Source organism: Sarcophilus harrisii, chromosome 5, assembly GCF_902635505.1.
Source record: "Sarcophilus harrisii chromosome 5, mSarHar1.11, whole genome shotgun sequence".
NCBI classification, from domain to species: Eukaryota; Metazoa; Chordata; class Mammalia; order Dasyuromorphia; family Dasyuridae; genus Sarcophilus; species Sarcophilus harrisii.
The window spans coordinates 62,445,741-62,473,336 of NC_045430.1; the positions used below are offsets into that span (position 1 = coordinate 62,445,741).

At 38.2% G+C, this 27,596-nt stretch overlaps 1 protein-coding gene across 1 annotated transcript in view; it reads right to left on the bottom strand.

The window, feature by feature from the left end:
- The window catches only part of LOC100925979 (voltage-dependent calcium channel subunit alpha-2/delta-4), a 77,953-nt gene that overhangs the window by 12,308 nt on the left and 38,049 nt on the right, over window positions 1–27,596 (bottom strand). Inside the window, exons 10-22 of the mRNA XM_031939619.1 lie at window positions 27,129–27,218; window positions 26,890–27,003; window positions 26,399–26,477; window positions 24,892–25,025; window positions 21,498–21,575; window positions 20,822–20,902; window positions 20,188–20,262; window positions 17,025–17,111; window positions 14,814–14,885; window positions 7,374–7,435; window positions 6,077–6,144; window positions 1,798–1,843; window positions 1,591–1,688 (exon numbers count right to left, since the gene is read on the bottom strand). Coding sequence (XP_031795479.1) covers window positions 1,591–1,688; window positions 1,798–1,843; window positions 6,077–6,144; window positions 7,374–7,435; window positions 14,814–14,885; window positions 17,025–17,111; window positions 20,188–20,262; window positions 20,822–20,902; window positions 21,498–21,575; window positions 24,892–25,025; window positions 26,399–26,477; window positions 26,890–27,003; window positions 27,129–27,218 — 1,084 coding nt within the window. The remainder of the gene's footprint in view (window positions 1–1,590; window positions 1,689–1,797; window positions 1,844–6,076; window positions 6,145–7,373; window positions 7,436–14,813; window positions 14,886–17,024; window positions 17,112–20,187; window positions 20,263–20,821; window positions 20,903–21,497; window positions 21,576–24,891; window positions 25,026–26,398; window positions 26,478–26,889; window positions 27,004–27,128; window positions 27,219–27,596) is intronic.

Below are 27,596 nucleotides of genomic sequence, written 5' to 3' on the forward strand. Positions count from 1 at the left end.
TAACTTTTTATTGACAGAACCCATGCCTGGGTAATTTTTTACAACATTATCCCTTGCACTCACTTCTGTTCCGACTTTTCCCCTCTCTCCTTCCTTCCCCTCCCCTCCCCCAGATGGCAAACAGTCCTATACATGTTAAATATGTCACAGTATATCCTAGATACAATATATGTGTGCAGCGAACAGTTCTCTTGTTGCACAGGAAGAATTGGATGCAGAAGGTAAAAATAACCTGTATCCCTCTCTTATCTTAAGAAATTCAGTTTTATCATTTCATTTCTTACTTATTTCTCCACTCTATACAATTTAGTTATTAAGTCTAAAAGGCCTTCTCTTAATTGTCATCCTGCATGATCTTTCTGTAACTTCCTTTTTTCATTTTTTTTCCTCTGTAACTTTTGATCCTGTTGACCACTCATTTCCCCTGGATACTTGTTTATCTTTTTTCAGTTCAATTCTATATTATTTATTTTTCTATCTTTCTGATTCCTTCTTAATCTCCTTTGCCAGATCACCATTAATTCTCATTCTCTACATATGGGCATCCTCTCAAGGTTCTATCCCTGACATTTTCTCTTCCTTATATACTCTCCCTTATATACCTCATCATCGCTAATGGGCTTAATTAATCATCACAGTCAATGATTTCCATATCTATAATGTACAAATTATGTGGGGCAAGCAATAATTCTGATATTGTTTAAATGGTTCTTTATCTGTGCTTCTAAACTCCAGTGACTGCCTGTTATCTTTAGGACCAAATATAAATTCCTTTTTTTGGCATTTGAAATCCTTCACAATGTGGTTCCAGCCTATCTTTCCAGTCTTATTATCCATCACTCCCTTTCATGCACACACACTGTCCAGCTAAATTGGGTTCTCACAAATGACATTCCATCTCCATCTCTGCCTTTGAAATGATTCTCCTCTGTATCTGGAATGCAATCCCTTCTCATCTGGAACTCTTTATTCTCCTACGAGACTCAAACCACATGATACCCTTTTAATGAAGTCTTTCCTGATCCCCACAGCTTCTAGTTCCTTCCTTTATCCCTCACTGCCCTCCTATCTCCCAATTATTTTGGGTTAGTTTTGTATATAGACCCATACTGGCAGTGTGACCTTCAGCAAGATGCTAACCTTTTATTTAGAGGTCTAGGCAACTCTCTAAGACGATAAGTTGCAGAGAAAGTGTCAAAATGCATTAGTAGAAGAAATTTCCTTATCTGAAAATTCTCTATAACAAGAAAATTGCAGGTCCAATCTATATTCTTATGTTGGGTGTGTGTGTGTATGTATGTATGTACACACCTTTCCTCGAGTAGAATGTAAGCTCCTTTAGGGCAGAAACTAATTGTTTTTTCTTTCTTTGTACCTCCAGCATCTAGCCCAGTGCCTGGAACATAGTAAATATTTAATATGTTGATTGAATAACTTCTGTGAGCATTGGTCTTCTTAATTGTAAAAGGTACAGAAATAATGCTTTTTTTGTGACTTAGCATGTGAGAAAAGTACTTTATAAATTGTTAAATGCTATAGAAAAGTGAGGGATTACTATTCTCTGGTTTCAGTATGATTTGTAACACTCACATTCCAGGTCAGGCTCTTTGTTAGTCAGATACTGGACCATAGCATCCATCTGGCTGAGTTTCCGATGAGCTGGATCAATATCTGTGATGCAGTAAATCCTGTAATATAGGAAAATGGGACTTACTCAGAGAAATTCCATCTTCTCCTTTTTCCTTGTATAGCCCCATAGTTTTCACCAGTCTCACTAATGAAATATTTTCTACTTACCACTCATTGGCCAGAGTCAAATCTGGTTGTAATAAGTCATGCAGTCCTGAAATGAGAATTCACACTTATTATAAGAAAAGGGAAAAGAAAGAAGGGAAGGGAAATGAATTGTTTTGTGAAAATAATTCCACTGACCCATATGCTGATTCAAGGAACATTTATTAAACATCTATTACATGATACATTGTGCTAGTCAGTGGGGATACAAAAAGAAAAAAAGGCAGTTCCTTTCATCTTTCATCTAGTGTGGTAGAGGATGCTAATAAACATGTGTGCAGAAAAGTAGAATTTGAAGTAGGGAGTGATGAGGACAAAAGAGACATATGGATAAAATGTTCCAGGAAAATCTGAAGAGGAACAAAATTTTTTTTTGCTGCAGGTTTTAGTAAAAGTATAATGATGATGACAACAATAATAGCTTCAAACTTGACTTTGGAAGTCACATTGAGTAAATAAGTTTTTATGAAAGTGCATCTTATATACACCAAGCCCTGGGATAAAAAGACAAATGTGAAGTTGTCCTGTCCTCATGGGATTTACATTCTAATATAACGTAATGTAAGATTACATTGAATTAACTGACAAAGGCAATACCTACAAATAAGGTGATCTTCTTTAAGCAAGACATCCTGAACATAAAGTTATGAAGGAGAAAGCTGTGGTTTAATTAAGAAATATGCCAGCTCCCTGAAATCAAAGCTTATGGGATGAACTTTTTTTAAAGCAATTGACACCAGGCTTAATGTATTCCTTTGAAACTGCAAAATGGGCCATAAGAGATTTCAAAAGTATTCTACAAAAACAATATTAACCAGTCACAGTTATAGAAAAATCTAACATTTAATTGCCAAAAAGGAAAAAAGAGTATTGACAGACATTTTTACAGTATATGACAAGTTAAAATCTACAGAAATATTTTTGGAACAAGTAAACATAGTTTTTACTGAGAAACAGACTTTCTGATAAAAATCCCTGTTGTGTTTATGAAATATAATCCAAAGTGGTTTACTGCTGGATAAAGCATATAAACTGACTAAGATCCAAGAATTAAATAAAAAAGTCCTCTATGGGCAATATTCACTTGGCTCCACGAACACAAAATTGGCAAAGATGCATTATGTGTATGGATATGCATGTATGTATATATATATACACATACACACATATATACATTGTATATGTATATATATTCTTATTAATATATGTATACATATATATTTACACACACTAACTCTTTTGGAAAGTACAAGTATCTCACATTACAAAGCTATATATCACTGGATTTATCAAATGTAACTTGATGGATGAGTGAGTGGGCAGAAATTCACTTAACTCACCTATCTTGTTGGCCCCAGACTATTTTCATATCCCATCCAGTGAACCAGGGGTTCTCTAACATCTGGCCATCTGCCTTGTTATTTCTCTGCTCATTCCCATATGAAATACTCCACCACTGGACCTGAATTCAGGTTTGCTCCTGCTCCTTGCACACATACACACTTCCTTGGACCTAGTTATTCTATTCAGCTTTGGGCATTAGCTTGCTTCTATCTTTCTCTCTCTGTATGTATAGATATATATACTAATGTATATTTGTAGACCAGATTATTTTCATCTGAACTCTATAAGATAAGAATTAGAGACTCATAATAACAGCAACAGCAGCAACAACCAATATTTATATAACATTTAAAATTTTACAAAATATTTAATATTTAGTTTCTCATAGAAACCTCATATCAACCCTATGTGGGCAGAATTCATAGAGGAGATGGCATCTGAGCTATCACTCTGAGTACTGATGCTTCCCCTGTAAAATGATTTTATATTTATTCTGTATATAATGTGTATGTTCTCATAAATGTATATATTTTTTCCCCAGTGATTTGTAAATTGTTTAAGGATGGGGGTAGTTATTTTTGTCATTGTATTCTAAGTGCTTCACATGGTACCCGGCATAGAGCAGGTGCTTAATAAATGTTAATTGATTAAATTGAATCTTACCCCCAATTGCCTCATCCAAAAAATAAAGAAAATTGCAAAAGAAGAAGGTTTGGGAGAGAAGAGAATAAGATCAGTTTGGAATGTATGAAGAGGTCTCCAGGATGTCCAGTTTGACACATCCAATAAGCAACTGGTGTGCTAGATTAAAGGTCAAAGGAGAAATAGGGGCTGGATATATTATTGATCTGCAAGTTATTTGCATAGAGATGATGGAAGTTATAAGTAAAGAGTGTTAAGGGAGAAGAGGAGAAGTCCTAGGATGAAACTTTAGGGAACAACTAGAGTTAGGACATAAGATAGGGATGATGAAGAATTAAAGGAAATAGAGAAAGAGAGGTCACATGAGATTAGAAAACCAGGAGAGAGTATTTTCACAAAAACCCAGAGGGGGAGTATTTGGGAGGAGAGGTTGGCCAACAGCATCAAATGCAGGAAATAAATCAAAGAGGATGAAAACTAAAAAAGACCATCATATTTGACAATTCAGACATTATTAGTAGCTTTGAGGATTAAACTAGCCAGACTACCAAGAGTTGAGGAGTGAATGACAGGAAAGTATCCCATTGTGCTTTTTGGTTATTGATTTTTTAAAAATTGATCATTACAACAAAATGCCTCCTTACATTGTAAACTGGATGTGCTACAGACATCTCAAACTCAACATGTCTTGAACTCTTTGACCCCCAAATCCCTTCCCCTTTCCAAACCTCTTTATTTCTGTTGTTATTTCATGCCTCCAGTTTCTAAGATTTGTAATTTTGACATTGGTCTTGACTCTTTACTTTTCCTCACTTTATGTATCATTGGTTGCTAAATCTTGCCATTTCCTCTGCATCTTTTGCATCTCATCTCTTCTCTCCACACACACAGCTACCATCTAATCATCCCTTCTCTTCCTACTTGATTTCCTTGTCTCAAGTTTTTTACATTTACCCTACACAATGTTTGCCTCTGATTTTCCTTAAACACAGATCTAACCATGTCACTCTCCTACTGGCTCCCTATTGCCTCTACAATAACATACAGCCTCTTGTTCGGTCTTTAAAGCCCTTTGAAAACTGGCACCAGTCTTTTTAGCTTCATTGCACTCCCACTCCAACACTGGGAGCCAGTGAAACGGGCTTCTGTTTCTAACACATGATACTCCAATTTCTACTTTTCTGTTTTTATAGGGTCCATCTTCCATTACCAGGGTTTATTCCCTCCTTGCATCCACCTCCACATCACAAATTTATCCTTTCCTTCAAGATGTAGCATAAGCAACATCTTCTCCAAGAGGCCTTTCTTGATTCTCCAAATGCCCTTTCAAAAAACCTGGTATTTAACTATTTTGAATTTATTTTTTAAAGTTTATTTTGCATATATTTATATATGTGATTGTTGTTTTCCACAGTGGTATGTAAGTTTCTTGTAGGAATTGTTTCATTCGTTGTATCTCCAAGGCCCACTACAGTGCTTGATAAATAGTTGGAAATAATATACTCATCCCTGGTAGAGAGAGAGAGAGAGAGAGAGAGAGAGAGAGAGAGAGAGAGAGAGAGAGAAAGAGAGACTCAGAGAGACAGAAATAGAGACACAGAGAGAGAGAGAGACAGAAAGACACACACACAGAAAAATATATATGTGTCTATATGCAGACATGAATACATATATATTTGTGTGGTTGTATAGCACAAACAGTGCTACATCACAGGAAGTAGAGTTCTAGGGCTGGAGAAGACAGGCTGAAGAGCATTCTTCCTTGTCTCTTAGATTATGTACTGTAATTAATTCTTCCCCATCTCCCTTTCCTTCTCTGACTCTCTTTCTCTCCTTCTATCACTTTATATTTGTCTCTTTCTCCCTTCCTCTCTCTCTCTTTTCTACCTCCTTTTGCCCATTTGTCGCAACTCCCCAAATTTGGGATAATGTGTTTAGATGAAGGAACAAGAACCATAGTCCACGAAAGCTCAGAGGCAGGCATTTTCCTTCAACAATTTACTTTTCATATGTAACATTCTGTCTTCTTCAAATCTTGGGGAATTGGACTATTGACAGTTGGCAAGCTTAGTGCTTAATCAATTGTGTTGCCTGGCTGGCTGACTGATTCTTCGTGTCCTGGTAACCCAGATATCATAAAGCTTGCAGACACCTCCTCACCAGACAGTCACTGTTCTTAGAATCTGTTTCAAAGCAGGGAATTCTGGGGGGCTGCCAAATCTGTTTACCCCAGGGCTGGTCCTGTCCATTATTCCAGAAATGAAGGAAAGGAAGAAAAAACATTGCTTTGACCCACCTTCCTCCACTGAAGTATTTCCCAGGAGGATGTACTCCCCATGGCCTCTGGACAGCACCATTCCTAGACTGCATCAAAGATCAAAGAAAATTATTGTTCATCAGCACCAAATAGTCTCTAGTCTTCAATGCTACTTCATGGAACCTCAGAGTTGGAAAGAGTATAAGATGTCATCTAGTCCAATCTACAGTTTGTTTTTTTGGCCTAGACCTATGACTTCATCCACCCTAGATCTGGGGAACTCCAAGGGTAGAAACTACCAGTGAAGATCAATGACTCCTCTGTAACTTATGATATTAGAATTTCCTGGGGCATTGGGAAAGGTAAGGGACTTTCCCAGAGGATGTGTTAGAAGCAGGACTTGCATGAAGGTCTTTCAGACTCCAAGACTGGCTATCTCTCCTCCATGTTATGAGACCTCTCCCCGTCTTTACTCACTTTATGAGTTTTCTACATATTTGACTCCAGCATTAAAGACTTTTCTTACTAGAACTATAGTGGGCAACCCCAAATGATTAACACTTTTCCCCTACCCATTTCATAGGTATCTACCACTTTCTCTTTTAGATAAAGGCACATAACAGTCTTTTGACTTAAGAGCATCCTTTTCCCTGTGGGATCTCACAGAAAAATCCCCAAATTGACTAAGTTCTCTATTACAAAAAATATTATCTAGTCTCCTTACTTCCTTCCCCTACATCTGACCTTGACCTTCTCTGAAACAAAGAAAATCTCAAGTGGGACCTTACAGACTTTCTTCACCCCCCCGCCCCGCCCCACTATTCCTTAACTTCATCTCATACTGAATTCTTGTTGATATATAGAGTGCCACTCTAATAAGATTTTGTAGTTATATCTAATATCTGTACAAGCTAAAAGCATGACTGATCACTGCCTCCTTTTCCAGAAACTTTTCCTATTTATAAACAAATAAAGTTCTAGAGAAAACAAGTCAGAGAGGAAGTAGTTTTTTCATTTGGTAAGTCTACATGAAGTCTAGCGTCCTTGTGGATCCTTACAACCACATGTTTTTGGAGGCACAAAAGAACTCAAAGATGCAGACTAAATGTTCTCATTTTACAGATGAAGAAGCTTAGGGCAGAGATACTCAATGAGGGCTGGCTTATGGGAGATCTGGACCAGAGCCCAGTTCTGACTCCCTGTTCAGTGTTATTTCTCCTACATCATTCTGCCTTGTTAAGTCAAGAATCCTCCAAATGCCACTGTAGCCCATTACAGCGGCATCTATCCAGGCTGGTAGTCTTGCTTCCTGCCTACCAGGGATCACTCAACTCACCTGAAAGGTGTGTCACTGATGTCTGTAAAGAAATAGTCATTGGTGAGGAAGAGGACCCGTTTCTGTAACAAGAGACAAAAAAATGGAGTTTGTTTTGCGGTTGATATGATTCATTGAAACTGTATCTCTTCACAAAATGCCCAGAGGATTTTGACCACTGAAGACTTTAGAAAAACCTTCTGTTTTCTCATTTTCCCTTCCTCCCACCACCTTATACCCATTTCTCCAATTTCTATTCCATCATCTTAAAACTGCATCATCAAAAGCTATCTCAAGATCCAGAAAATTAGAGTCATCATCCAAATCTCTGATTGGGAAGTGGGATGTTAAACTTATTTTTTGAGACTAGCTGATTAAGCAGCATATCAGAGATGGTACGTGGGGTTAGGATGTGCAAATGAAGTAGCTTCTATCTCATGCTAAAAATGCCTGGAGCTTACATACACATAACCAGCCTGGAAATACACTTCTATACACAGTCACTAAGAGAAACTGGTCAAACGGCTCCTTTCTCCTATTAGATACCCATCTTGTAGAGGTTGTCCTTTTGAGATTTTTTTTTCTTAAGTCAAATCTTCTATTTTTGATAATTGATTTGATCATTTTTTCCCTATATAAAAATTTGGGGAAGGAGAATTAGCAGGAGGTACAGAGATCTGCCCAGTGTCTTGTATCCTCAAAATCTTGTCCGTTAAAAAAAGAAATATCTTTTTGGTATATATTTGGTATACATCTGTGAGTTGCTTAGTAGAAACTGATGCAGAAGACCCAATCCTGAAAATTGTTCAGGAGATGTTCTCTTTCCTCTACACAATTTCACAATTCATCCAATAGTGTTACTTTTCCCTTTTTCTCTCTCTTGCTCCCTGGACAAAGTTTTAGAATGGATCTAGAAGGAGAGGAAGGAAGATAAGGAGGAAGATTCAGTTGGATAAATTTAGATTTCTGGGAAATTGGAGACAAAACCAGGATCAAATTTATATAGGATTACTCTCTCACATTTTTGGTTTTTAAAAAAAAAACTGTTTCATCTCTTGATTGGTTCATGTATTTGAGTATTTCTCCTCTTGATTTATCTATTCCTATATTTCTCCCCACCAGATAGAGTGGGAGAAGTGAGAGGAATAGGGAAGGAGGTGATCCTAACATATGCTGCAGGGGGAGTGACTGAGTCCTGCTTAAGATATTATTTGAAAATGACATAAGGAAGGCAAAAGAATCACTTAAGGGGGTGCTGGGAAGCTAAGGCAGGCTGCAGAGGGAAAATGAAGGGGACCTCTGGAACTCTCAGGGGAGTCCCAGAATTCCTTGTTCACCTGGTGGTATCCAAGGTACCAGAGAGCAACTTTAGGGAATTCTGGGTGGTTTCAGCATGGTACTCCCTGACTGAGCCAAATATCACTGGAGCCCAGTCTCCCCAAGCCCTTGGATAGCTGCCTGAGCCCATTTCCAACTGAAGCCAAGTAGAATCTGAGTCTGGATCAATCCCAATAGCAACCTAACGCATCCCTAACCTAGCAAAGAGAGCAGCAGGTAGGTTCCAGGCAGGTTCCATCACTGCATCAGTGCTCTGAGCCCTAGAAAGGACCTTGAAAAAACACACCTCGATAGACCCTGAAGCCTGTGGCAGGAACTTGCCACTGGGAATAAGCCTCTTATTCAGCACTGGGAGAAAGAACTCCAGACAAAACCTTTAGCAGAGAGAACTCCTAGAGTCTTGTGATAATGGCCCCCTGAAAAAGTCTAGCCCTGGAGCTGCCAGCAGTCCTTTCAAGTGGAGCCTAATCTGGTTCACTATACTCAGGACTATACAACTCTGCCATTAGTTATTTGGGGACTCAAGGATAGGGTCCTTGATGAGCAAACCAAGAAATTTTGAGGAAATGCTTTGGTTTGAGAGATGGTTAGAGATAATCCTGTAAACAGGATAGTAACCCCACAATAAGCCCAGGGAAAGAATCAGAAAAAAATTGCCCTGGCCACAGGGACTACAAGAATATCTGGAAGAAATGAAACAAGAAATACAGAATGGAAAAATTAGGGAGAAAAGAATGGTAAGGAAAGATGACACCTTAAAAACAGATGGTAGAAAGACTCATTCAGGAACTGAATGCCCTAAAAATTAGAATAATCTAGACAGAAAGAGATTCAATTAGAAAATAGGAAATATCAAAATAAAATAGAAGAAAATCCAAGAATATAATATCAAAAACAATTGACTTGGAAAACAAGTCAAGGAGAGACAATCTAAGAATCATCATTCTAGCTGGACATTATGATCAGAAAAAAGTTTGGATACTATATTTTAGGAAATTATAAAAGGAAACTTCCTAGAACTTAGATCCACAAAGCAAAATAGAAATAGAAATAATCTACTAATTATCCTCAGAAAGAAAATCCAAAATGAAAACTCCCAGAAACATCATAGTCAAAATCAAGAGCTCCTACATCATAGAAACCCTTCCCTCCCACCACTATAAACTGCCAAAAGGTGGTTTAAATACCAAGGAACCATAAAAAAAGAATTATACAAGACTTAGTTGCTGCCACTGAAAAGATGAGGAGAGTTTGGAATGTGATATTACAAAAGGCAAGAGAGAAAGATTTACAATTAAAGATTACCCATCTGGTAAAACTAAGTATAATCCTATAGAGGGAAAAAGTGACTTTTAATAGAACAAGCATTCCAGTCAGAACTGAATAGATATTTTAAAGAGGAAATGCAGATGCCAAGAGAAACACAGAAAGACACATATATTTGTTTAATCAAACAGATATATGTGGGGATGAGTTGTTTCTATGTTAATAAGGAGATGAGAACCCTAATATCTTTTAGGGTCATAAAGAAAAGTTAAAATTATAAAATAATTAAAACTATATAGAATCTGTGGGTGGTTTTGTTCTGTGTAGATGTTTTTTTGAGAAGGCAAAAATAGAGGTTCAAGGGACTATACTGGGGAGGAAAGAAGAAAGAAGGGAAGAAAAATGACTATTAAGAAAATGCATAAGATGAAGAATAAGCACTTAGTGATGGAAGAGTGAGAAAAACAAGAGTCCCATGAGCCTCACTTTAATTTGAATCAAATAAAGGAAGATTGAACACAATTATATATACTGATATAAATGCAAACACACTCACCCACACCCACACTCACACCTACCCACCCACATACACACACATGTACAGATTTCATTATAGAAACATATAAAACTCAAAAGGGAACTAGAAGGGGACAGGGACAAGAGAGGTCTACTGGGGAAGATGAGACAGGTGAGGGAATAAATCAAATAAACTCAAATGTTGAAGGGAAGAATGTGAATAGAAAATTAAAAGGGAAGGATGAAAGAGATCAGGGGTAGAGTAAGGAGAAGAGGTGCAAAAAAGAGGAAGCAGACAGTTTCGTTTATGAAATCACAAGGATCAGGCAAACTCTTTCTATGAAATCACAAGGATCAGCAAAGAGGAAAAAGTACAAGGGGACAGGATGAAAGGAAATATACAATTAATAATCATAACTATGAATTTGAAAAGGCAAAATAGACCAAGTTATTAATTATTTTGCTGGACTATGCAGCTATTCCTTTAAGCCTTTATTTTTATATTTTAAAAAATTGCTCAACGAGGTAATATGGAAGGGAATGGAATAAGTATTTATATAACTATCTCCTACTATGTAACAGGTATTATGCTAAGTGCTTTACAAATATTATTTCATTTGATTTCCATAATAGTTCTGTGAGGTAGGTACTATTATCATTCCTATTTTTTCAGTTGTGGAAACTCAGACAAGCCTGTTAAGTAACTTGCCCAGGGTCACCTAGCTAGTTAGCGTTTCAATCTGGATTTGAACTTGTCATGAGAGATTTAAAAAATTTAAAAAACACATACTTGCTAAATGAAAAAATAAAAATAATAACAAACTATTTTTTTTATCATGAAATGAATAATTTCCCCAAAAGAAATAACCTTGACTTAAAAAAATAGAAATGGACTACTGGGAATTGATAAAATAGAGACCGACCTATTCTTTCAATGATTTCTCACACATTGCTGATAATTACGCAGAGGTGTGTTGGTCTCAGTGAGACCATGAAACCCTAATCTCTTATATCCTTGCCTTGTAGCTGGAAATCGTATTTATAGGCACAGAGGGAACAAAAGGAAAGATTGCTTAATCTAGTCTGCTGTAGGGGTGCCCAAAGCAGTTGGTCTGAGGATCATGGAAATCAGACACTGGGGGAATTCAGCTTCTTGCAGAGGATTTTTCTCAGTCTACCTGACATAGGTAAAGGAAAGAGCTTACAGAATTCAGATGCAAGACTAAGTAAAAATCAAGGCATGCATCTAAAAAGAATGTCTTTCCTCCCTATTATTTTTTTGTTTGCCTTTCATGAAAATCTGTTTGTGGAGGAACTTTGAGTCTAATTGTTGCAGGCAGATGCTTGTGCTCTTTTAGCTTAGTCAGATGGGAAACAGGAGGAGGAGGAGGAGGAGGAAAAGACAAGAATAGCTCTGGGGGGAGGGGTGATTTTGGGAAGGGCCAATGCAAATACTGTGAGCGAAATAGATTTTTTTTTTAAAAGAGGTAAGAGAGAAGGCTAATGATTTCTTTAAATGCTGTTCAGTGCTATCAGAATTATAATATACCAACCATTCACATTTATATAATGTTTAAAATTTAAAAAGTGCTTTCCCACAATGATACTGTGTGACTGGTGTTAATGAAGAAGTCAAATTGTGATTTTTCTAGGGTTATAGTGAATAAAATACCTATATAAATATTTGGCTTAAGGCTAAGTTTCTATTTTGATGCCTCATCATGATATGTTAGTGACATTAGTGCCTGAAAGCTATGCCATAGAATCATAGAATTTCAAAATTGTAATGGCCTTTAGAGTTCTAACCAATACCTTCTATAGCAATATCCTCTATAACATCCTTTATAAATGTTTAATTAGCTTCTCCTCGAGAACTCTGGCAAGATGGAAATTGCTATTTACTAAAGCAGCCCAACCAATTTTTAGACAATTCTGTTAGCAGGGTGAGGAAGATCCAAGTTCAGATATGACAAAGATACTTACTAAATGGGTAACCTTAAGCAGGTCATTTAGGCTGTTTGTCTGTTTCCTCACTTGTAAAATGAGCTTTAAAATGGCAAACTACCCCAATGTCTTTGCCAAGAAAGCCCCAAATGGGGTCACAAAGAGTCAGACATGTGAAATGACTGAACAGCCACCACCATCACCAAAACAGAAACTATTATGAACTTAATATTAAAATTAAAATTTAATTTAATTTTAAATTAAACCAATGCGCTTTTCTGTAACTTCTGCCCACTGCTCCTGTGTCTGCCCTCTGAGTCAAAGTAAAACAAATTTAATTTCTTTTCCATATGATAATCTTTCAAATATTTGAAGATAGTTATGTCTTCCTTAATTTCTATCTTTTCCAGCTTAAAGTTCCCTAGTTACTTCAAGCCTTTGTCATGTGGCATGGTCTTCACTGCTGAGATTCCTTTGGATATCTTCTGGCATGTTAACTATCTTTTTTTAAAAATGTGGTACCTAAATATCAACACAATATTCTAGTTGTAATCTTATCAAAAGAACAATAAATGGTTTTCTAGCTATATGGACTTCTGGTTATTTTCCAATTTACCAATATCCTTGTTAAAATGTGATGACTATTATTGCAAATGTTGGTTGACTGGAAAAGATATAGTTGAACAAATGCTACCTGATTTTGATGCTTATATTATTTCCTCTGCTATATTACACTGACTCAGATTGAGCTTCAGTTCACCAGAATCCCAAAATCTTTTCCAGATGAATTGCTCTCTAGTTACACTTTTTGAATTTGACTAAGGCTTACATTTAACTCTATTAAGATTTATTTTGTTAGATTCAACCCAATATTCTAGTCTGTCAAAATCTTTTTGGATCCTTATTGTCATGAAACATAGCTCTTCCTTCCTATCTACAAGTTTGATGGGCACACCATCTCTAATTTTATTCTTGTCACCAATAAAAATATTCAACAAAGCAAGACTAAGGAGAGGTATCTAGAGCCACTCCTCCCAAGTGGATAACAAACTTCAAATCTATTTGACCTTTTCTGAATCAACTTAACTATATGAACATCTAGCCTACATCTTTCCATCTTGACCACATAAACAGCATATGAGAGGCTCTGTCAAATAGAAGCAAACTATTTCTACAACATTCTCCTATCCTACCAGCAGTACCTTTTTTTTTAATGAACATAAGGGCACTCTGGAACAGCCTTAGATATTTTATTCTAAATGATCTGCTTCATTAAAAAATTAATTTTAAAAGTTTTTATTGATATAACACTTTCATTTTTGAAAGATAACTTCTTACTTGTTCACAATGAGACTTTCTTTGCAAAGAGGAAAAACCAACTAACAGAGACTTTACTTGATTATTGTTTCCTTTTCAAGATGTTCAGCAGCTATTCTTTTAATAAAACATTCTAATACTTGCTAAAATTTTAAAGATTCTCTAACCAATGTTTTTCAGCTTTTAAAAAAAAATCAGACCCTAGGCAAGTTACTGAACCCCAGTGGCCTTAGCAAAAAAAATCAGGATAACATTTGCTTTTTTCTAGTCTTGTAGCACTTCTTCTATTCTCCATAATATTTCAAAGAGCTCTGAAAATGTCTGACTTAGCAATAACATTTGCTAGTTCTTTGAGTATCCTGGAATATAGTTTGTCTGAATTTGGTAACAAATTCATTAAGGGAATTTGGATAGTCCCAAGAACAGTATGAGAGACTTTGACAAATTTAGGTAAACTATATCAACAATATTCCTCTGTTCTACCAGTCTATTAAAAAAGCAAGAAGGGTATCAACAATATTCTCTTGTCCCACCAGCCTATTTAAGAAAAAATAGAAGAGAGAAGGGTAATCTGGAATGAACCTGGATCATTACTATGCTATTTCTTATTAGTTTTTTTCTTATCTTTAATTTAAACTCTCTTAGCTATTTTTTGTCTGTACTAATATAAAGATTATTTTCTTTGCAGAGAAAATAGAAGCTAAATAATCTAATCTTTTTCTTTCTGTTTTCTCTATCAATGCCAAATCATCATCCTATTTTTTCTTTGATCTTCCTCTTGATAGCCTCATCATTCTGACCTATTCTCCAAAATAAATATTCCTAGCTCTTTCTACCAATCTTCATTGGGGTTAGTTTCTAATTTCCCTGTATTTCCCTGTAATTCTGGCCATTCTCATCAGTATGTACTCAATATTCCTTCTAAAATAAAAAGTCTGGATTGGGACACAATACTCCAAATGTGTTCTGATTCAAGTAGAACAGAACCAAGGTTTTCTGTTTCCCAGTGCAATTTTATTCCCATTATTCTATAGCAATGGGAAATGTTCGTCATCCCATCTAGGACAGCACATCTCTTACCCCTTTGTCCACAGGAACTTTTACATCCATTGTGAGAGATCCGGTTTCCCCATTGATCATGGCTGTTCTCAGCTGCAAGAAGAAGAGAAACATTGGAATTTATCCCTTGTTCCTATTGGAACACTGAAGAGGATGGAGAGTATTAACCATCCCAGTTTAATGGAAATGAAGATGAACTTTTGAAGTCTCTGGTCTCTTTATTCTGGACAGACTGCACACATGTCACGACATTACCTTCCTGATAGCAAGATTCTGTTGAGAACCAAGGACAAACAATAATAACATCAACAACAAGACCTCAGTGAAGAACTTCTAGGAATGCAGGTCATGTCCAACTCTCCCTTACCCCATTTGGGGTTTTCTTGGCAGAGATACAGGACTGTTTTGCCATTTCCTTCCCCAGCTCATTTTACAGATGGGGAAACTGAGGCAAACAGGATTAAGTGACTTGCCCAGGGTTACCTAGCTAATAAGTGTTTGCAGCTAGACTCGGGTCCTTCTGACTGCAGGGTTGGGGAACCTATCCACTGAACCACCAAGTTTTAGAGGGATGAATTAGCATTTAGAGATTAAATGAACTTGCCAAGGTCAGTCACACAATTAGTATGTAACAGAGGCAGGGCTTGAATGCCGATATTCTGGACTTTTAGGCTAGTGCTATATTCACGCTGCCAGAGTAATAGTATATTTTATTGGGATAAAGACAATACAATAAGCTACAACAGAAGTTCACACTTCTAAGATAGCTTAAAAGTGCTTTCCTCACAACAATTCTGAGGCAGATTAAAAATTCTTATCCCCATTTTGCAAATGAAAAACTGAAACTCAGAGAGTCTAAGTGACTTGCTTATTGATAGTACACGTTCTTATGTCTTGGACCCAATCTGACCACAAATTCAGTGTTTTTTTCCCTACTATTCCACACTATATCTCATATATATTTCCCTACTATTCCACACTATATCTCATATACCTTTTCAATCACTGAACTGCTGAGGCTGAGTGAGCCAGGCAAAAGTATGGTCTAAAATTTTTTTTAAAAGACTCCCTTCCCCTGTAACTGGATCCAAAAATCTCTACAACAATAGCTGAAGAATGGGTCCAAGCATAGGACACTGTAACTGGAAAAAACTATTATGGGCAGACTCCGGGTCAATCACTTTGCTTATAAGAGAAATGTTTGGTGTTGGGAAATAGAATCATTATAATCATGAAAACAAGTGAACTTTAGGTTTTTTTCCCTATAAAAGACTTGCATACATTCTATCATCATTGCCTAGAGAATGGATGATAGAATTTATGCAAGTCTTTTATAGGGAAAAAATTGTCTCTGGACAATCAGGGAAAGAAGGACATTTTACATCTGGGGAAAGCAAGAACTAGAGTGATGAGTTCCAAGCCAAGTGAAATGTCCATGATAGAATCAGGTCTGGAGTTGGGGAGTCCTCAATCTTGCAATCATGTCACATTTACCTAGAGCATTCATGTGATGTTGGCAAAACAGGCTCCCCACAATAGCCCTGTGGTGTAAGTAGTGCAAGGTGATTGTTCTAATTTTACACACGAGGAAGCAGAGGGTCAGATAGATTAAGGGCCTTGCCTGGGACCCCATAGCTAACAAGTAGCTTAGGTAGGATTTGAATCCAGGTTTTTTGACTAGTGCAGAGCTCCAGTAACTATACCATATTCATTTATACACTTATTCCTTTAGAATGTCCACTCCTAAATTCAGAGTATTTTATTTTTGTGCTGTGAGATTTTATTTAGATTATCTAGACCCTCTATGCCTTAAAGTGGGAAAAATAAGGACTTGCTGATTGCCTGTTCTCCCACATAAGTTTATAAGAATAGGAGATTGAACATAAAGTTTGTGTACATGTAAACAGGGTAATTTGTACATGTTTAGGAGTCTCAAGGTAGTGCCATGGATAGAGCACTGGGTCTGAGTGCAAATCTAGTCTTCGATATTTATTTAGCAAATCACTTCACCCCTGCTTGCCTCAGTTTCCTCATCTGTGAAATGGGGATAATAATACCATATACCTTACAGGGTTATTGTGAGGATCAAATGAGATAATAATTGTAAAGTAATTAGCACAGTGTCTGGCACACAGTAAGGGCTACATAAATGTTAGCTATTATTATTATTATTATCATTGTTATTGTCATGATTGAGCTACTGTACTCTCTCCTTCCCTCTCCCTCACTCACAATTTCATCTTGGTCTTCCCATTCCACTTCGGAGAGGTCCACACTGTTGTAGTTGGGTTTGGGTTTCCATTTCTTTCCATCTTTGTACTGAAGTGGGGAGCAAGAAGAAAAGGCATGAGTAGGAAAAAAAACATGAGTAGGATGAAGTCCCACCTTCCTGGAGCCCCTCTTAGAGGCTCATAAAAGCAGAGATTCCAAAACTCTGAGAGGTTAATGATTTGACAAGTTTCTATTTAGTGGCTACTTTCTTTCTGTCAGTCAATAAATATTTATTAAGAATCTGCTATATTCCAGGGACTCTGCTAAGTGCTGGGGATTCAAAAGGAGGTGAAAGGCATCTCTTGCCTCCAAATGTTTAAATAAGAAATGATCCCTCACAGGTTAAATTTGCCCTTTATTTGGTGAGCCAAAATGAGATTCTTCATGGTGGCAAAGAACTGGAAGTCAAGAGGGAGCCTATCAGTTGGGGAAATGGCTGAACAAATCATGTCTATGAATATAATGGAATTATGTAAGAAATGGTGAAAAGGGTTTTCTCAAAGAAACCTGGGAAGTTCATATGAATGGATACAGTGAAGTGAGCAGAACTAGAACAATTTATATGATAACAACCACATTATAAAAACAAAAAACTTTGAAAGAGTTAAGAACTCCAATCAATACAATGACCAGTCATGATTCCAGAAGACTAATGGTGAAAAATAAGTGCCCTTTTCCTAGCAGAGAGGTTATGAACTCAGAATGAAGGTTGAGATAAAAATGTTTAGATATGGTCCAGTGTGGGGATTTGTTTTGCTTATGAGGGTTTTTCCTAGATGAATAGGGTTAGTGTGAGGAAAGGGAAAATGTTAATTAAAAGAAATTCTATGTTGTTTTATGTCCTTCATTCTCGAAAAGTACCGTGACCTCAGGGAGGTGATATTGCATGTAAGTGAATTGGATGTGAGGGAGGACTGGCAAGGTCACCTGCCTCACTTTCCCCTCCAGAGCCATCCGGGTCCAGAGGCCAGATATGAATCAGAATGACTGGAGAGGGCCCTGAATGCATTGGAAGGCCTGGGCCTTAAGTCAGGATGACCTAGAGTAGAGATGAGAAACCTTATAAAAGAGCGAATGTCATCAGTTGGATGATAAGTTGCATTTGTTATAATAATCCATATTTTATAATATTTTAAACTTATAAAATGCTTTCTTCACAAGGACCAAGCATAACAGCCCATGGAATGATTATTATGACTATTTTGCTAATGAGGAAACTGAGCTCCAGAGCTCATTCCATTTCCCCCTTGCTTATATAAATAACAAGAGTCAGAGCCAGGACTGAAATTTGGTTCACCAAGTTCGACAGTTTTCCCTGCAGCCCATCCCTAACCCCCAATTCTCAAGGCACCATATTAGAGTGGCAGAAGAGGGGTTAGAGAACACAGAGGAGACTGTTTCACCTAAGACTGAATTAACTTTTGGGAGAGCTGCGTCACGCCATTGGCTCATGTTGAGAAAGACCTGGATAAACTACAATATTGGGTCAAGTTTGGGACTAAGAGCTGGACTTGTGGTTCATTGATAGAGGGAACTCCTAGAGGAGGAAACTCCCTCTGTCTGTGTAAGCCAGCACCTTCTCTCCAACTTTTCATCTTGGAGAGTTACTTAGAGCCTTGGGAGATAAGGTGACAGAGCTTGTGTCAGAGTCCGGAATGGAACATAGGTGTTCCTGGCTTTGAGACTAGCTCCTATCCAACATAGTCACTCTCAAGTTTAATAAGACAAAATCTAACAGGGATCAATGAGTCCAAAAACCTTTCCTTTAATAAGTCCAAGATGAGGGACTTGCTAGACTGCAATTAGGTAAAAAAAAATTGAGTGAACTTGGAGGCCTGATATCTCAATAGGTACTGGTTGTTCAGTCATTTTTCAGTCGTGTCTGACTCTATTACCCAATTTGGGGTTTTCTTGGCAAAGATACTGGACTGGTTTGCCATTTCCTTCTCCAGCTCATTTTACTGATGAGAAAACTGAGATAAATAGGGTTAAATGACTTGCCCAGCTATTAAGTGTTTGAGGCTGGATTTGAACTTGGGAAGATAAATCCTTCAGACTCTAGGCCTGAGGCTCTGTGAACTATGGTACCCTAGCTGCCAACTCCTAGCAACTTCTAGAGCATCCTGCACTAAGGATAATTTCACTGGTCCCTTTCTTGGTCAGACCATAGCTAACATACGCTCTGTGTGGGGAGCATATTTTAGCTAGGAGAGTTGCAGTGGAGGTGATGGAGGATTATGCTATCTAACAATCTGTTGATTCTTATAAAAAGAGAAGAAAAAGACTGGGTGTGGATTAGTACGGGGCATGATAATTGTATCAGAAGGATTGCCCTGTGAAAAAGGGCTTACATATGCTCTGTTTGGCCCTGGAAGGAAGAGCCAGGAGCAAAGAGTGAGAGATGGAAAGAAGAAAATTTAGGTTGGATAGCAAGGAAAACTTCATAACCATTTGAGCTACCTGGAAATGGGATGGGGTAGCTCATTATTGTCCTTTATCCAAGGTCTTCAAGAAAAGGCTTCAGATCCTTCTATAAGCGGGGCTATGGAGAGAATCTTTTTTTTTTTCTTTTCCCTTTTTTTCTTTGTGAGGCTCTAAATAGTCTCTGGACTATCACTGAACTTCAGTGATTCTGTGAATTTTCAGCCTATTCAAGCTTCTATTTCTTTCTGGCATGGGCTACTTCCAGACACGTTCATATATGTTGAATAGTCATGAAATATTCACATTTTACATATAAAATGGTGGTCCTTCTGGGGCATGTTCTGATTATATAATTGCTATATTCCCAGTGGGAAGTACAGTGATGTAAGTAGCTTATGGAAACAGAAGAATGGAGAGTCTGGGGACTACATGCTATGAGATTTATATATCTCACAATTTAGCACTTAGATATATATTCTCTTGGAAGGTTCATTATTTATTCCTCATGCTTTAATCTTATCTTTACAAGTAGATTATAAGCTTCTGAAGGGAAGGGATGATGCCTTACATTTTCTTACATCCCTTACAATGTTTAGTGCAGAATTGGGGAATGACAGGTGCTCAAAAAAAACCACTGATTAATTGATTTCATGAACTACCCCAATTGCCCACATATAGGTCTCAAAACACATGTACCTACCAAGGGTCGGAGGTCAGGATGGGAAAGGATGTAGCCATTGTTAGTGTTCAGAAAGGCATAACCATGTACTCCCAGCTGTAAAAGAAAGGAATGAAATGTATATGTTTTGCTCTATCTAATATGTGATTGGGATGGGAGTGGAGCTTACATGTGACTGTTGTCATAGCTGGGTAAGGGGAATTAGGAGCCTTAAACTATTCAGAGCCTCTTTTTAATGAATGTTTGTACATCTTCCAGATTTAAGAGTAAGTAATAATAATAATGATAATATCATGTCTTCTCCTAAAATCATTCCTGCCAGGAGCTCTGAAAGCTTTTGGGATCCAATTACATTCACCCTCACAACAGGACTATGAATTAGGGAAGGGCTGGTGCGGAAAAGGGGGCACAGGGATAGGAAGGAATTTGGCTAAGTTCTTGCAAATCCGGAGTGGAAGCTGAGTTCCAAGCTCTAATGCCGGATTCTTCTCTAGATAAAAGGTGGAGGAGGTCTCAGACTTTCTCAGGCTTTCTTTAGATTTGGCTATAACTGCCTAGAGATATCACTGGAGTTTAAGGGCAAAGTCAGAATGAGGGGAGTTGCACAGTCATTGGACACTTCTCCTCTGGGGGAGCTCCCAGATCAGGAACTTACCTTATATCGGGGAGCCAGCTTCAGCAGCTCTCTAAGAGGCACATCAGAGCCCACCACACCCAGAAGAATGCCATGAGATCTCTGAAATATTTCAATTTTTTTTATTCAATTAGCAAATACTTGTTAAGTCCCTACTGTGTGCAGAGTTTTATGCAAGTGGAATCTGGGGAGATAGCAAATTGCAAATTTAGCTAAGATATACTTCCTGCCTTCGAGGAACTTACACTCTAGCCATCCTCTGTGGACAAAGATTAGATAGATGGAAAACTTGACTTTTCTAAGTTTTAAAAATGGCATTGACTTTTGGAGACTCTTTGTATGTTCCTTCTAGTTCTACTTTCCCAGAATTAACTCTGGAGCCACAAACAGGATTAGCTGGCTGAATCTGTCACCTGGTGGGGGAAAAGTTACAAATAGGGAAGATTTTCTGGTTGGTGAAAAGAAAGTGTGATAGGATGTAGAATCTTTCTTTTTTAGAGGGACCCAAAAAGAGAATCTGAGCATGAGCTTTTTTAGTTCTTCCTTCTGTCCAAAGGAAGATACTGAGATATCTAATAGAATCTCTTAAACTATCCAAGGAATTGAATAACTAGCTGTGAAATCTGATCAGCAACCTATGGTCATTTCAACACACCCCCCCATGACAAGATCCATCTCCTGGGAGGTTGCTACTTACGGTCTCGTTCTTTTTGCTGAACACCGGCATAGCCACTGTGGTCATAAGCAAGAGGCTCTGGGGCTGCAATGCAAATTGCTGCCAGGGAGGAGAGACCAAAAAGCAGGAGGTCAGGACTGAGAAATTTCATGGGTGCCCAAACTCAGAACCCTCCTGTGGCTGCAGAGACAATAACAAGGCACCTTCTCTAAGTAAATGTGACTCAGGAAGGTGGCTGCCATCCTGCTGCTCAGGGGTGACAGAACCGATGCTGATTCTCAAACAAAAGTCTAAGTCCTTAGGGGAGAAACCCCAACAGGTCTGAGGTTCTGGGATGGCTCCCTTAACATCTGCTTTAGTCAAAGCACAGACACAAATCTCAGAATCCTGGTACTCTCAGCCAGGCTCCTGTCCAAAGTGCTGAAAGCCTTCTGATGTACTGACAACATACAAATGCTTATTATGACTGTGGAAAACAGACAATAACATGTAAAGCCAGAAAATGACAGAGATGTACTGCCGTGTGAACACGGAGAGAATGCCCTATCTAAGTGCAGATCAAACACACGGAAATTCTGCAGGTACAGTCGCAGCACAGGTACAAGCAGAGGAAAAGCAGTAGCAACTTTTTTATACACCTATTTATACATTAAGCCACAGTGCCACAAATACATGCTACTAGACAGTCCAGTGTGCCATTGATCAATCACTCAGTCATGAGACAGACAGACAGACATACCACCTTTCTCCCTCAACTCAGGACCTGGCATCTTCCTCACAAACCCAATCCATGTCATAAATACCTGATTTTCCATCTCACTTGCCACACCAACACTTCCCTCTGAGGTTCCTTGTGCTACCCAGAGAAAGGAATTGGCTCTTTTAAAAATTTTTGGCAATAGAAAGGTTCCTAGAAAGTTGGTAAAGTTTTCAATTACATTCTGAATTCACTACTAGAGTTAGCTTTTTAAGAAAGCTGCAGTGAGTCCTTTTGGGAGGTAAAGAACATTTTGTGAAGTGTCTTCCTAATTTGTCTGTTTTGTAAATTAATGTTTTATATGTCAGGCTTTGTTTTTAATTAGTGTTACATCAGTATTTTACATGGCCTGGCCTGAAGGCAAGGGACTGGACCCTGAATCTATGAAAAGGAAGCGCTTCTCTTTTTGTTCAGCTATTAAGGCATTTCTCCAGACACTATCAACTCCACTCTTGTTATATATTTCTCTCTATAAGTATTAAGTATAAGAAGCTATGCTCACTGACACTCTGTATCTAAAGCAAGATTCTAACCAATTCCCTTCCCCATCTGCCAACGGGGACACATGCATGTCTTATTTTTGTCAAAACAGAGGCTAGGCCCCAGGGTTGCATTAGTTAAGGACATTTGCAAAGTTCACAAAGCCGCCCCAGGAAGGGAATGCACAGCCAAGTGAAAGAAAGAAGAAAATGGAGTTTTCAGGGAATGTTAGTTTTTTTTTTTTAGTTTTCTTTAAATTGTAGGGGTTAGAGGATCAGATATTTAAAACAAAGTGATGAAAATACCTTAACTATGTCAGTAAAAGAAAAAAAAGGAGAAATATTGATAAGGGATTTTTGAAATGCATAGGCAGAAAAAGTCTGTCGCCATCTGTTAGAAGCAACACAACTTCCCTCTCTGTCACTTATTCTTCCCACATTCCTGTTAACAGCTTAGCTTTGGGGGCTGGCCATTGGTTGCTGAAGGTCCTATAGTTCCAGCTTCCATGCTCTGCCCATCACAGCTCTGTCCTGATCTCATTGTTAGATAGCTCCCCCATCATACAGACAGACAGACAGACAGACATTCACACAGGAAGGAAAAACCACACTTAGTGCACTAGAGAGGCGGTTACCTCTTCAGACTGTGGCAGCTTAGGTACAGCACGGATGAAGGGAGGAGCAAATAATGTGAAAGAATGGAAAGCATGAAACATGGTGGCAGAGGGAGACTGAAGTAAAATGAAGATGCATTTATTCAGTCAATACATATTTATGAAACAAATACCATTGAACAAGACCTTACATTAAACATCAAAGGAACATGAACATTTTGAGGAGAAACTGACTCAGAGGAGGTGAGGGTTTCCTCAACCTAAGTAAGAGTACATCATATGGGACAGCTGGTGAACAATGCTAGGGAAACATCTTTAAGATCCTACCCTTTTAGATGAGTTTATTATAGAAAGATTAATCAGACTATGGGCAGATCAAACTTCATTTTTTCTCAATTAACAAATAAGAGGCAAGAAAGGCTGAAGCAGAGGCAAGAATAATTTTGCCTTTGGTCAATCAAATATTTATTAAATATACCTTCTATGTATCAGGTACTGTGGTAGGGATACAAGTACACTACAAACTACTGGCAAGGAACTTGCAGCAAGTCATAAATAAAACTAGATGGAAGCTTTGTGATGGTCTTTTTACTAAAAAATCTTGAGCACTCCTCTGCCTTCTGATAACAACCCAACATGTTAAGTTAGCTTCTTTCTCTCGGGAGAAGGATGCCTATGTATTAAGTATGAATTGGAGGAAGCTCAGAAAGTACTTTTTTTCAACTCTTTCCTTCACAACGCTACCTGAAATTTTAGCATTAAAATTATTCTTAAAAGTCTGCTAGGGGGAGAGGGAGGAACCTTTTTAAAATACATTTAGGAAAAATAGCCCATTAAGCTCACAACTGCCAGTTATACTTTAGTGTCAATGAATTTATCTAATGCGAGAGAATTATGAGTGGATTATGAATTTTAATGTGGGAAAGAGAGGAAAATTTCAGAGCAAGCATGACCCAGAAAGGATTGACTTGAGTGATGTGCTAGAGCATAAGCTCCAAGTAGCTGGAGAGCAGCTTTGGGATACCTGGAACCTTGGAGTGGGAAGAGGTATCAGGAGGCAAAAGAGGGGGACTGAGGAGAGAACATAGAGAATAATGATGACCAACTTCAAAACCTGGTCCAGGGCAAACCCTACTTACTAATTCCTGTTTTGGAAATCAGATTATTTTTTGTGTGGCTAGTTAACATTTACTGATTAAACCTAGTATTGTCACTTTTTTTTTTTTGCTTAATCGTTTTTCCCTCATTTTTCCCCTCTTTTGTTCTGATTTTTCTTGTACAATATGATAAATATGGAAATATGCTTAAAAGGATTGCACATAGTTAACATATCAGATTGCTTGCTATCTGGAGGAGAAAGTAAAGGAGGAAGAGAGAAAATTTTAGACCACAAAGTCTTACAAAAATAAATATTGAAACCTAATTTTATGTGTATTTGGAAAAATAAAATCCTGAGGGAAAAAAGATTCATTGATTAAGGGAAGGGGTGATTATGAGCCTAGATTATCCCAACTCTTTTAAATTGGGCTCTGAACCTAGAGTCTCTATTCCTCAAGTCCCGTTACCGTGGTGTCCATGTACGCTTCAGTCCAGATGATGTCATGGTCATGATTAATGACCATGGGGCGACTGAGCACATGCAGGTACTCCATCACATTCTCCTGGACGTCTGCTAGGGTGGAGATCTGTGTGTAGTAGCCTATGCAGAAGAAAGGAGCACTTCAATCACCCTTTGGCCTCCCCCTCTCCTGGAATATTAACTTCTCATACATCTGGTTGGGGATTGGTCTGAGCATAGGATGGAGAAGAAGTTACTGCAGAACAACTGGTCTCCAGGCAGTCTCCAGCTCTCTTGCTCCAGACATGGCAAAGATAAAAGTAACTATAAACAGAATAGTGACTGTCCTTTCTATTGAGTTCTGAACCAGAGAAAGTAGAATAAACTTCATTAATGAATCAAAAAATAGACATTTGTTAGACATCTAGCAGGGACAGTTAGATGGGGGTGTGGATAGAATGCCAGGTCTGTAGGGAGGAAGACTTCTGAGACTTTCTGAGTCCAAATTTGGCCTCAAACGCTTATTAGCTGTGTGACCCTGGGCAAGTCACTGTTTGCCCATTTGACTCAGTTTCCCCACCTACAAAATGAGCTGGAGAAGGACATGGCAAATCACTACAATATCTTTGCCAAGAAATCCCCAAAGGGGGTCATAAAGAGCTGGAAAGAGCTCCAGCTTCAGCTGGAAAGAGCTGAGCAACAGCAATAGTATCTGTAAAGTATCTGTAATACCTGCCTCACAACAACAAAATGATCTTAGAATTGGAATGCACTATCTAAAGATCATTTAGCCCGATCCTTTCATAATGCTCATAACTATAAAATGAAGGGATAGACCAGAGAGTTGTTAAGTTTCCTTCTAGCTCTAAGATTTACTGACTGTGTGACATTGGTCAGGTCCTTTAATCTCTCTGTGTCTAGATTTCAAGTAAATGGGAATAATATGTTGGTAAAATGGAAAGAACATTATTTCTGGGTCAGAAGGGGTTGAGACCCCTCCTCTGATGCTCACTACCTGCATGACTTTAGAGAAGACAACTTCACTTGGTCTCAAGTTTCTTCAGTTGAAAAATGAGAGGATTGGACCAGATGTCCCTCATGTCCCTTTTAGCTCTCAATCTATAATTCCTAAGATTTGCTCAAGGTCATATTAGACATTTTGAATATTCTTTTTCACTGCCTCATGCTACTTTTCCTCTGTAGCATGTTGGAAGGGCTAGAGAACATCTAGTGGGGTGAGGATATTGCTGGCCAGAAGATATTTTAAACTTAACAACTAGTAAGATGGTATGGAAAAATAAGGAACTGGCTCGAATTTGGGGGTCTTTTCCAAAAGAGAGAGGAAGAGAGACAACAATGGCCCCTGCTAAACTCCATGCATGTCTACTACTTTGTGATGGAAAGTCTGGCTAGTTAAGCTATCATGGATGGTATCATGCCTGGTCTCTAGTCAAAACTAATCTCCCTTCATTGCATGTGTTGACTTAGAGAAGCTCCAATAAGAGGCTACATGCCTTTGTTGTTGCATGCAATCCACTTCATCTTGTCAGCAAATGTGACTTCTCTCCCAATGAGGTAAGTAAAAACTCGAACCTGATCAAGAAAGAAAGAAAAATAAAAAGATCTAGATTGACACAGAAAATCCACAGAACCAACCTGTCAAGAGATAACTTCTGACTTTATTATTATTTTTGTTACTTATTTAATTGATTGGTACTTAGATATTAAGCACTTTATAATTTCTAAATCCTTAATGCTTCTCTCCTGTTTTCTCCTCCTGTCCCCCTCCCCTGTTTCCTCCTTCTGGAGAGTAGAAAACTGAGACATTATAAAGGCTTGTGGCCTTTCAACTGATTAATGAGAGGCAGAGCTGGAAAGGGATTTATGACCCTTTGGTTTCCAAGCCTTTTACCATGAATCCTTTCCTACTGCAGCTTCTATATTAGTGCCCTCTAGATCAATGGAGGCAATTATTCCCTTAGTTCTATCCCATTCATAAACTAACCCTTCGATCGGGCCAGTTATACTTCTCAAATATCGTCTCATAGTCCTCCACTGCTCCATCAGTGATCAGCATGATGGCTTGGTTACAAAGGCCTCCTTGTCCATTTTCTCGGAACTGTAAAGGCAAGGGGAGAGAGAAGGAAATGGAAAACCCAATAGAACTTTCTCCTTATTCCTCTCCCTGATCCCTCCTTTATCCCCTCACCCCCACTCCATATACACACTCCATAGTGCCTTAACCTGCATCAGGATCCTGAAGGCTTCACTCAGGGCCTTGTCCACAATCCCCACACCCTTGACCATCAGCTCTCCCACAAGCTGCTTGAAATGCTGGCAAAGGAAGAGAGAGAGAAAAACCATTCCAAAGTTCAATCATAAAGACACTATTTTACCTACTGTTAGCTTGGATGATTGTTTAGAACAAACAGGTAGTGAGGCTACAATTTCACCAAAGATCAGTTATCTTCACTTTGATTTATGATCATACTTAACTAGCTGTTTCCTAAATACATACCACTGGTTTTAAGAATGAGGAGTGAGGGTATGAATGGCTCATTACAAATGCTTCTCTAAGAAATAACCAGTCCGACCCAGCTTCTACTCAGCCTTTAAGTCTTTTCAGATCACTGGTAGTTATGACATCTCAAAAGCACTTGCTATAATTGTGGCCTATTATTGGGGGAATCTCTTGAAATATCAAAGGGTTCA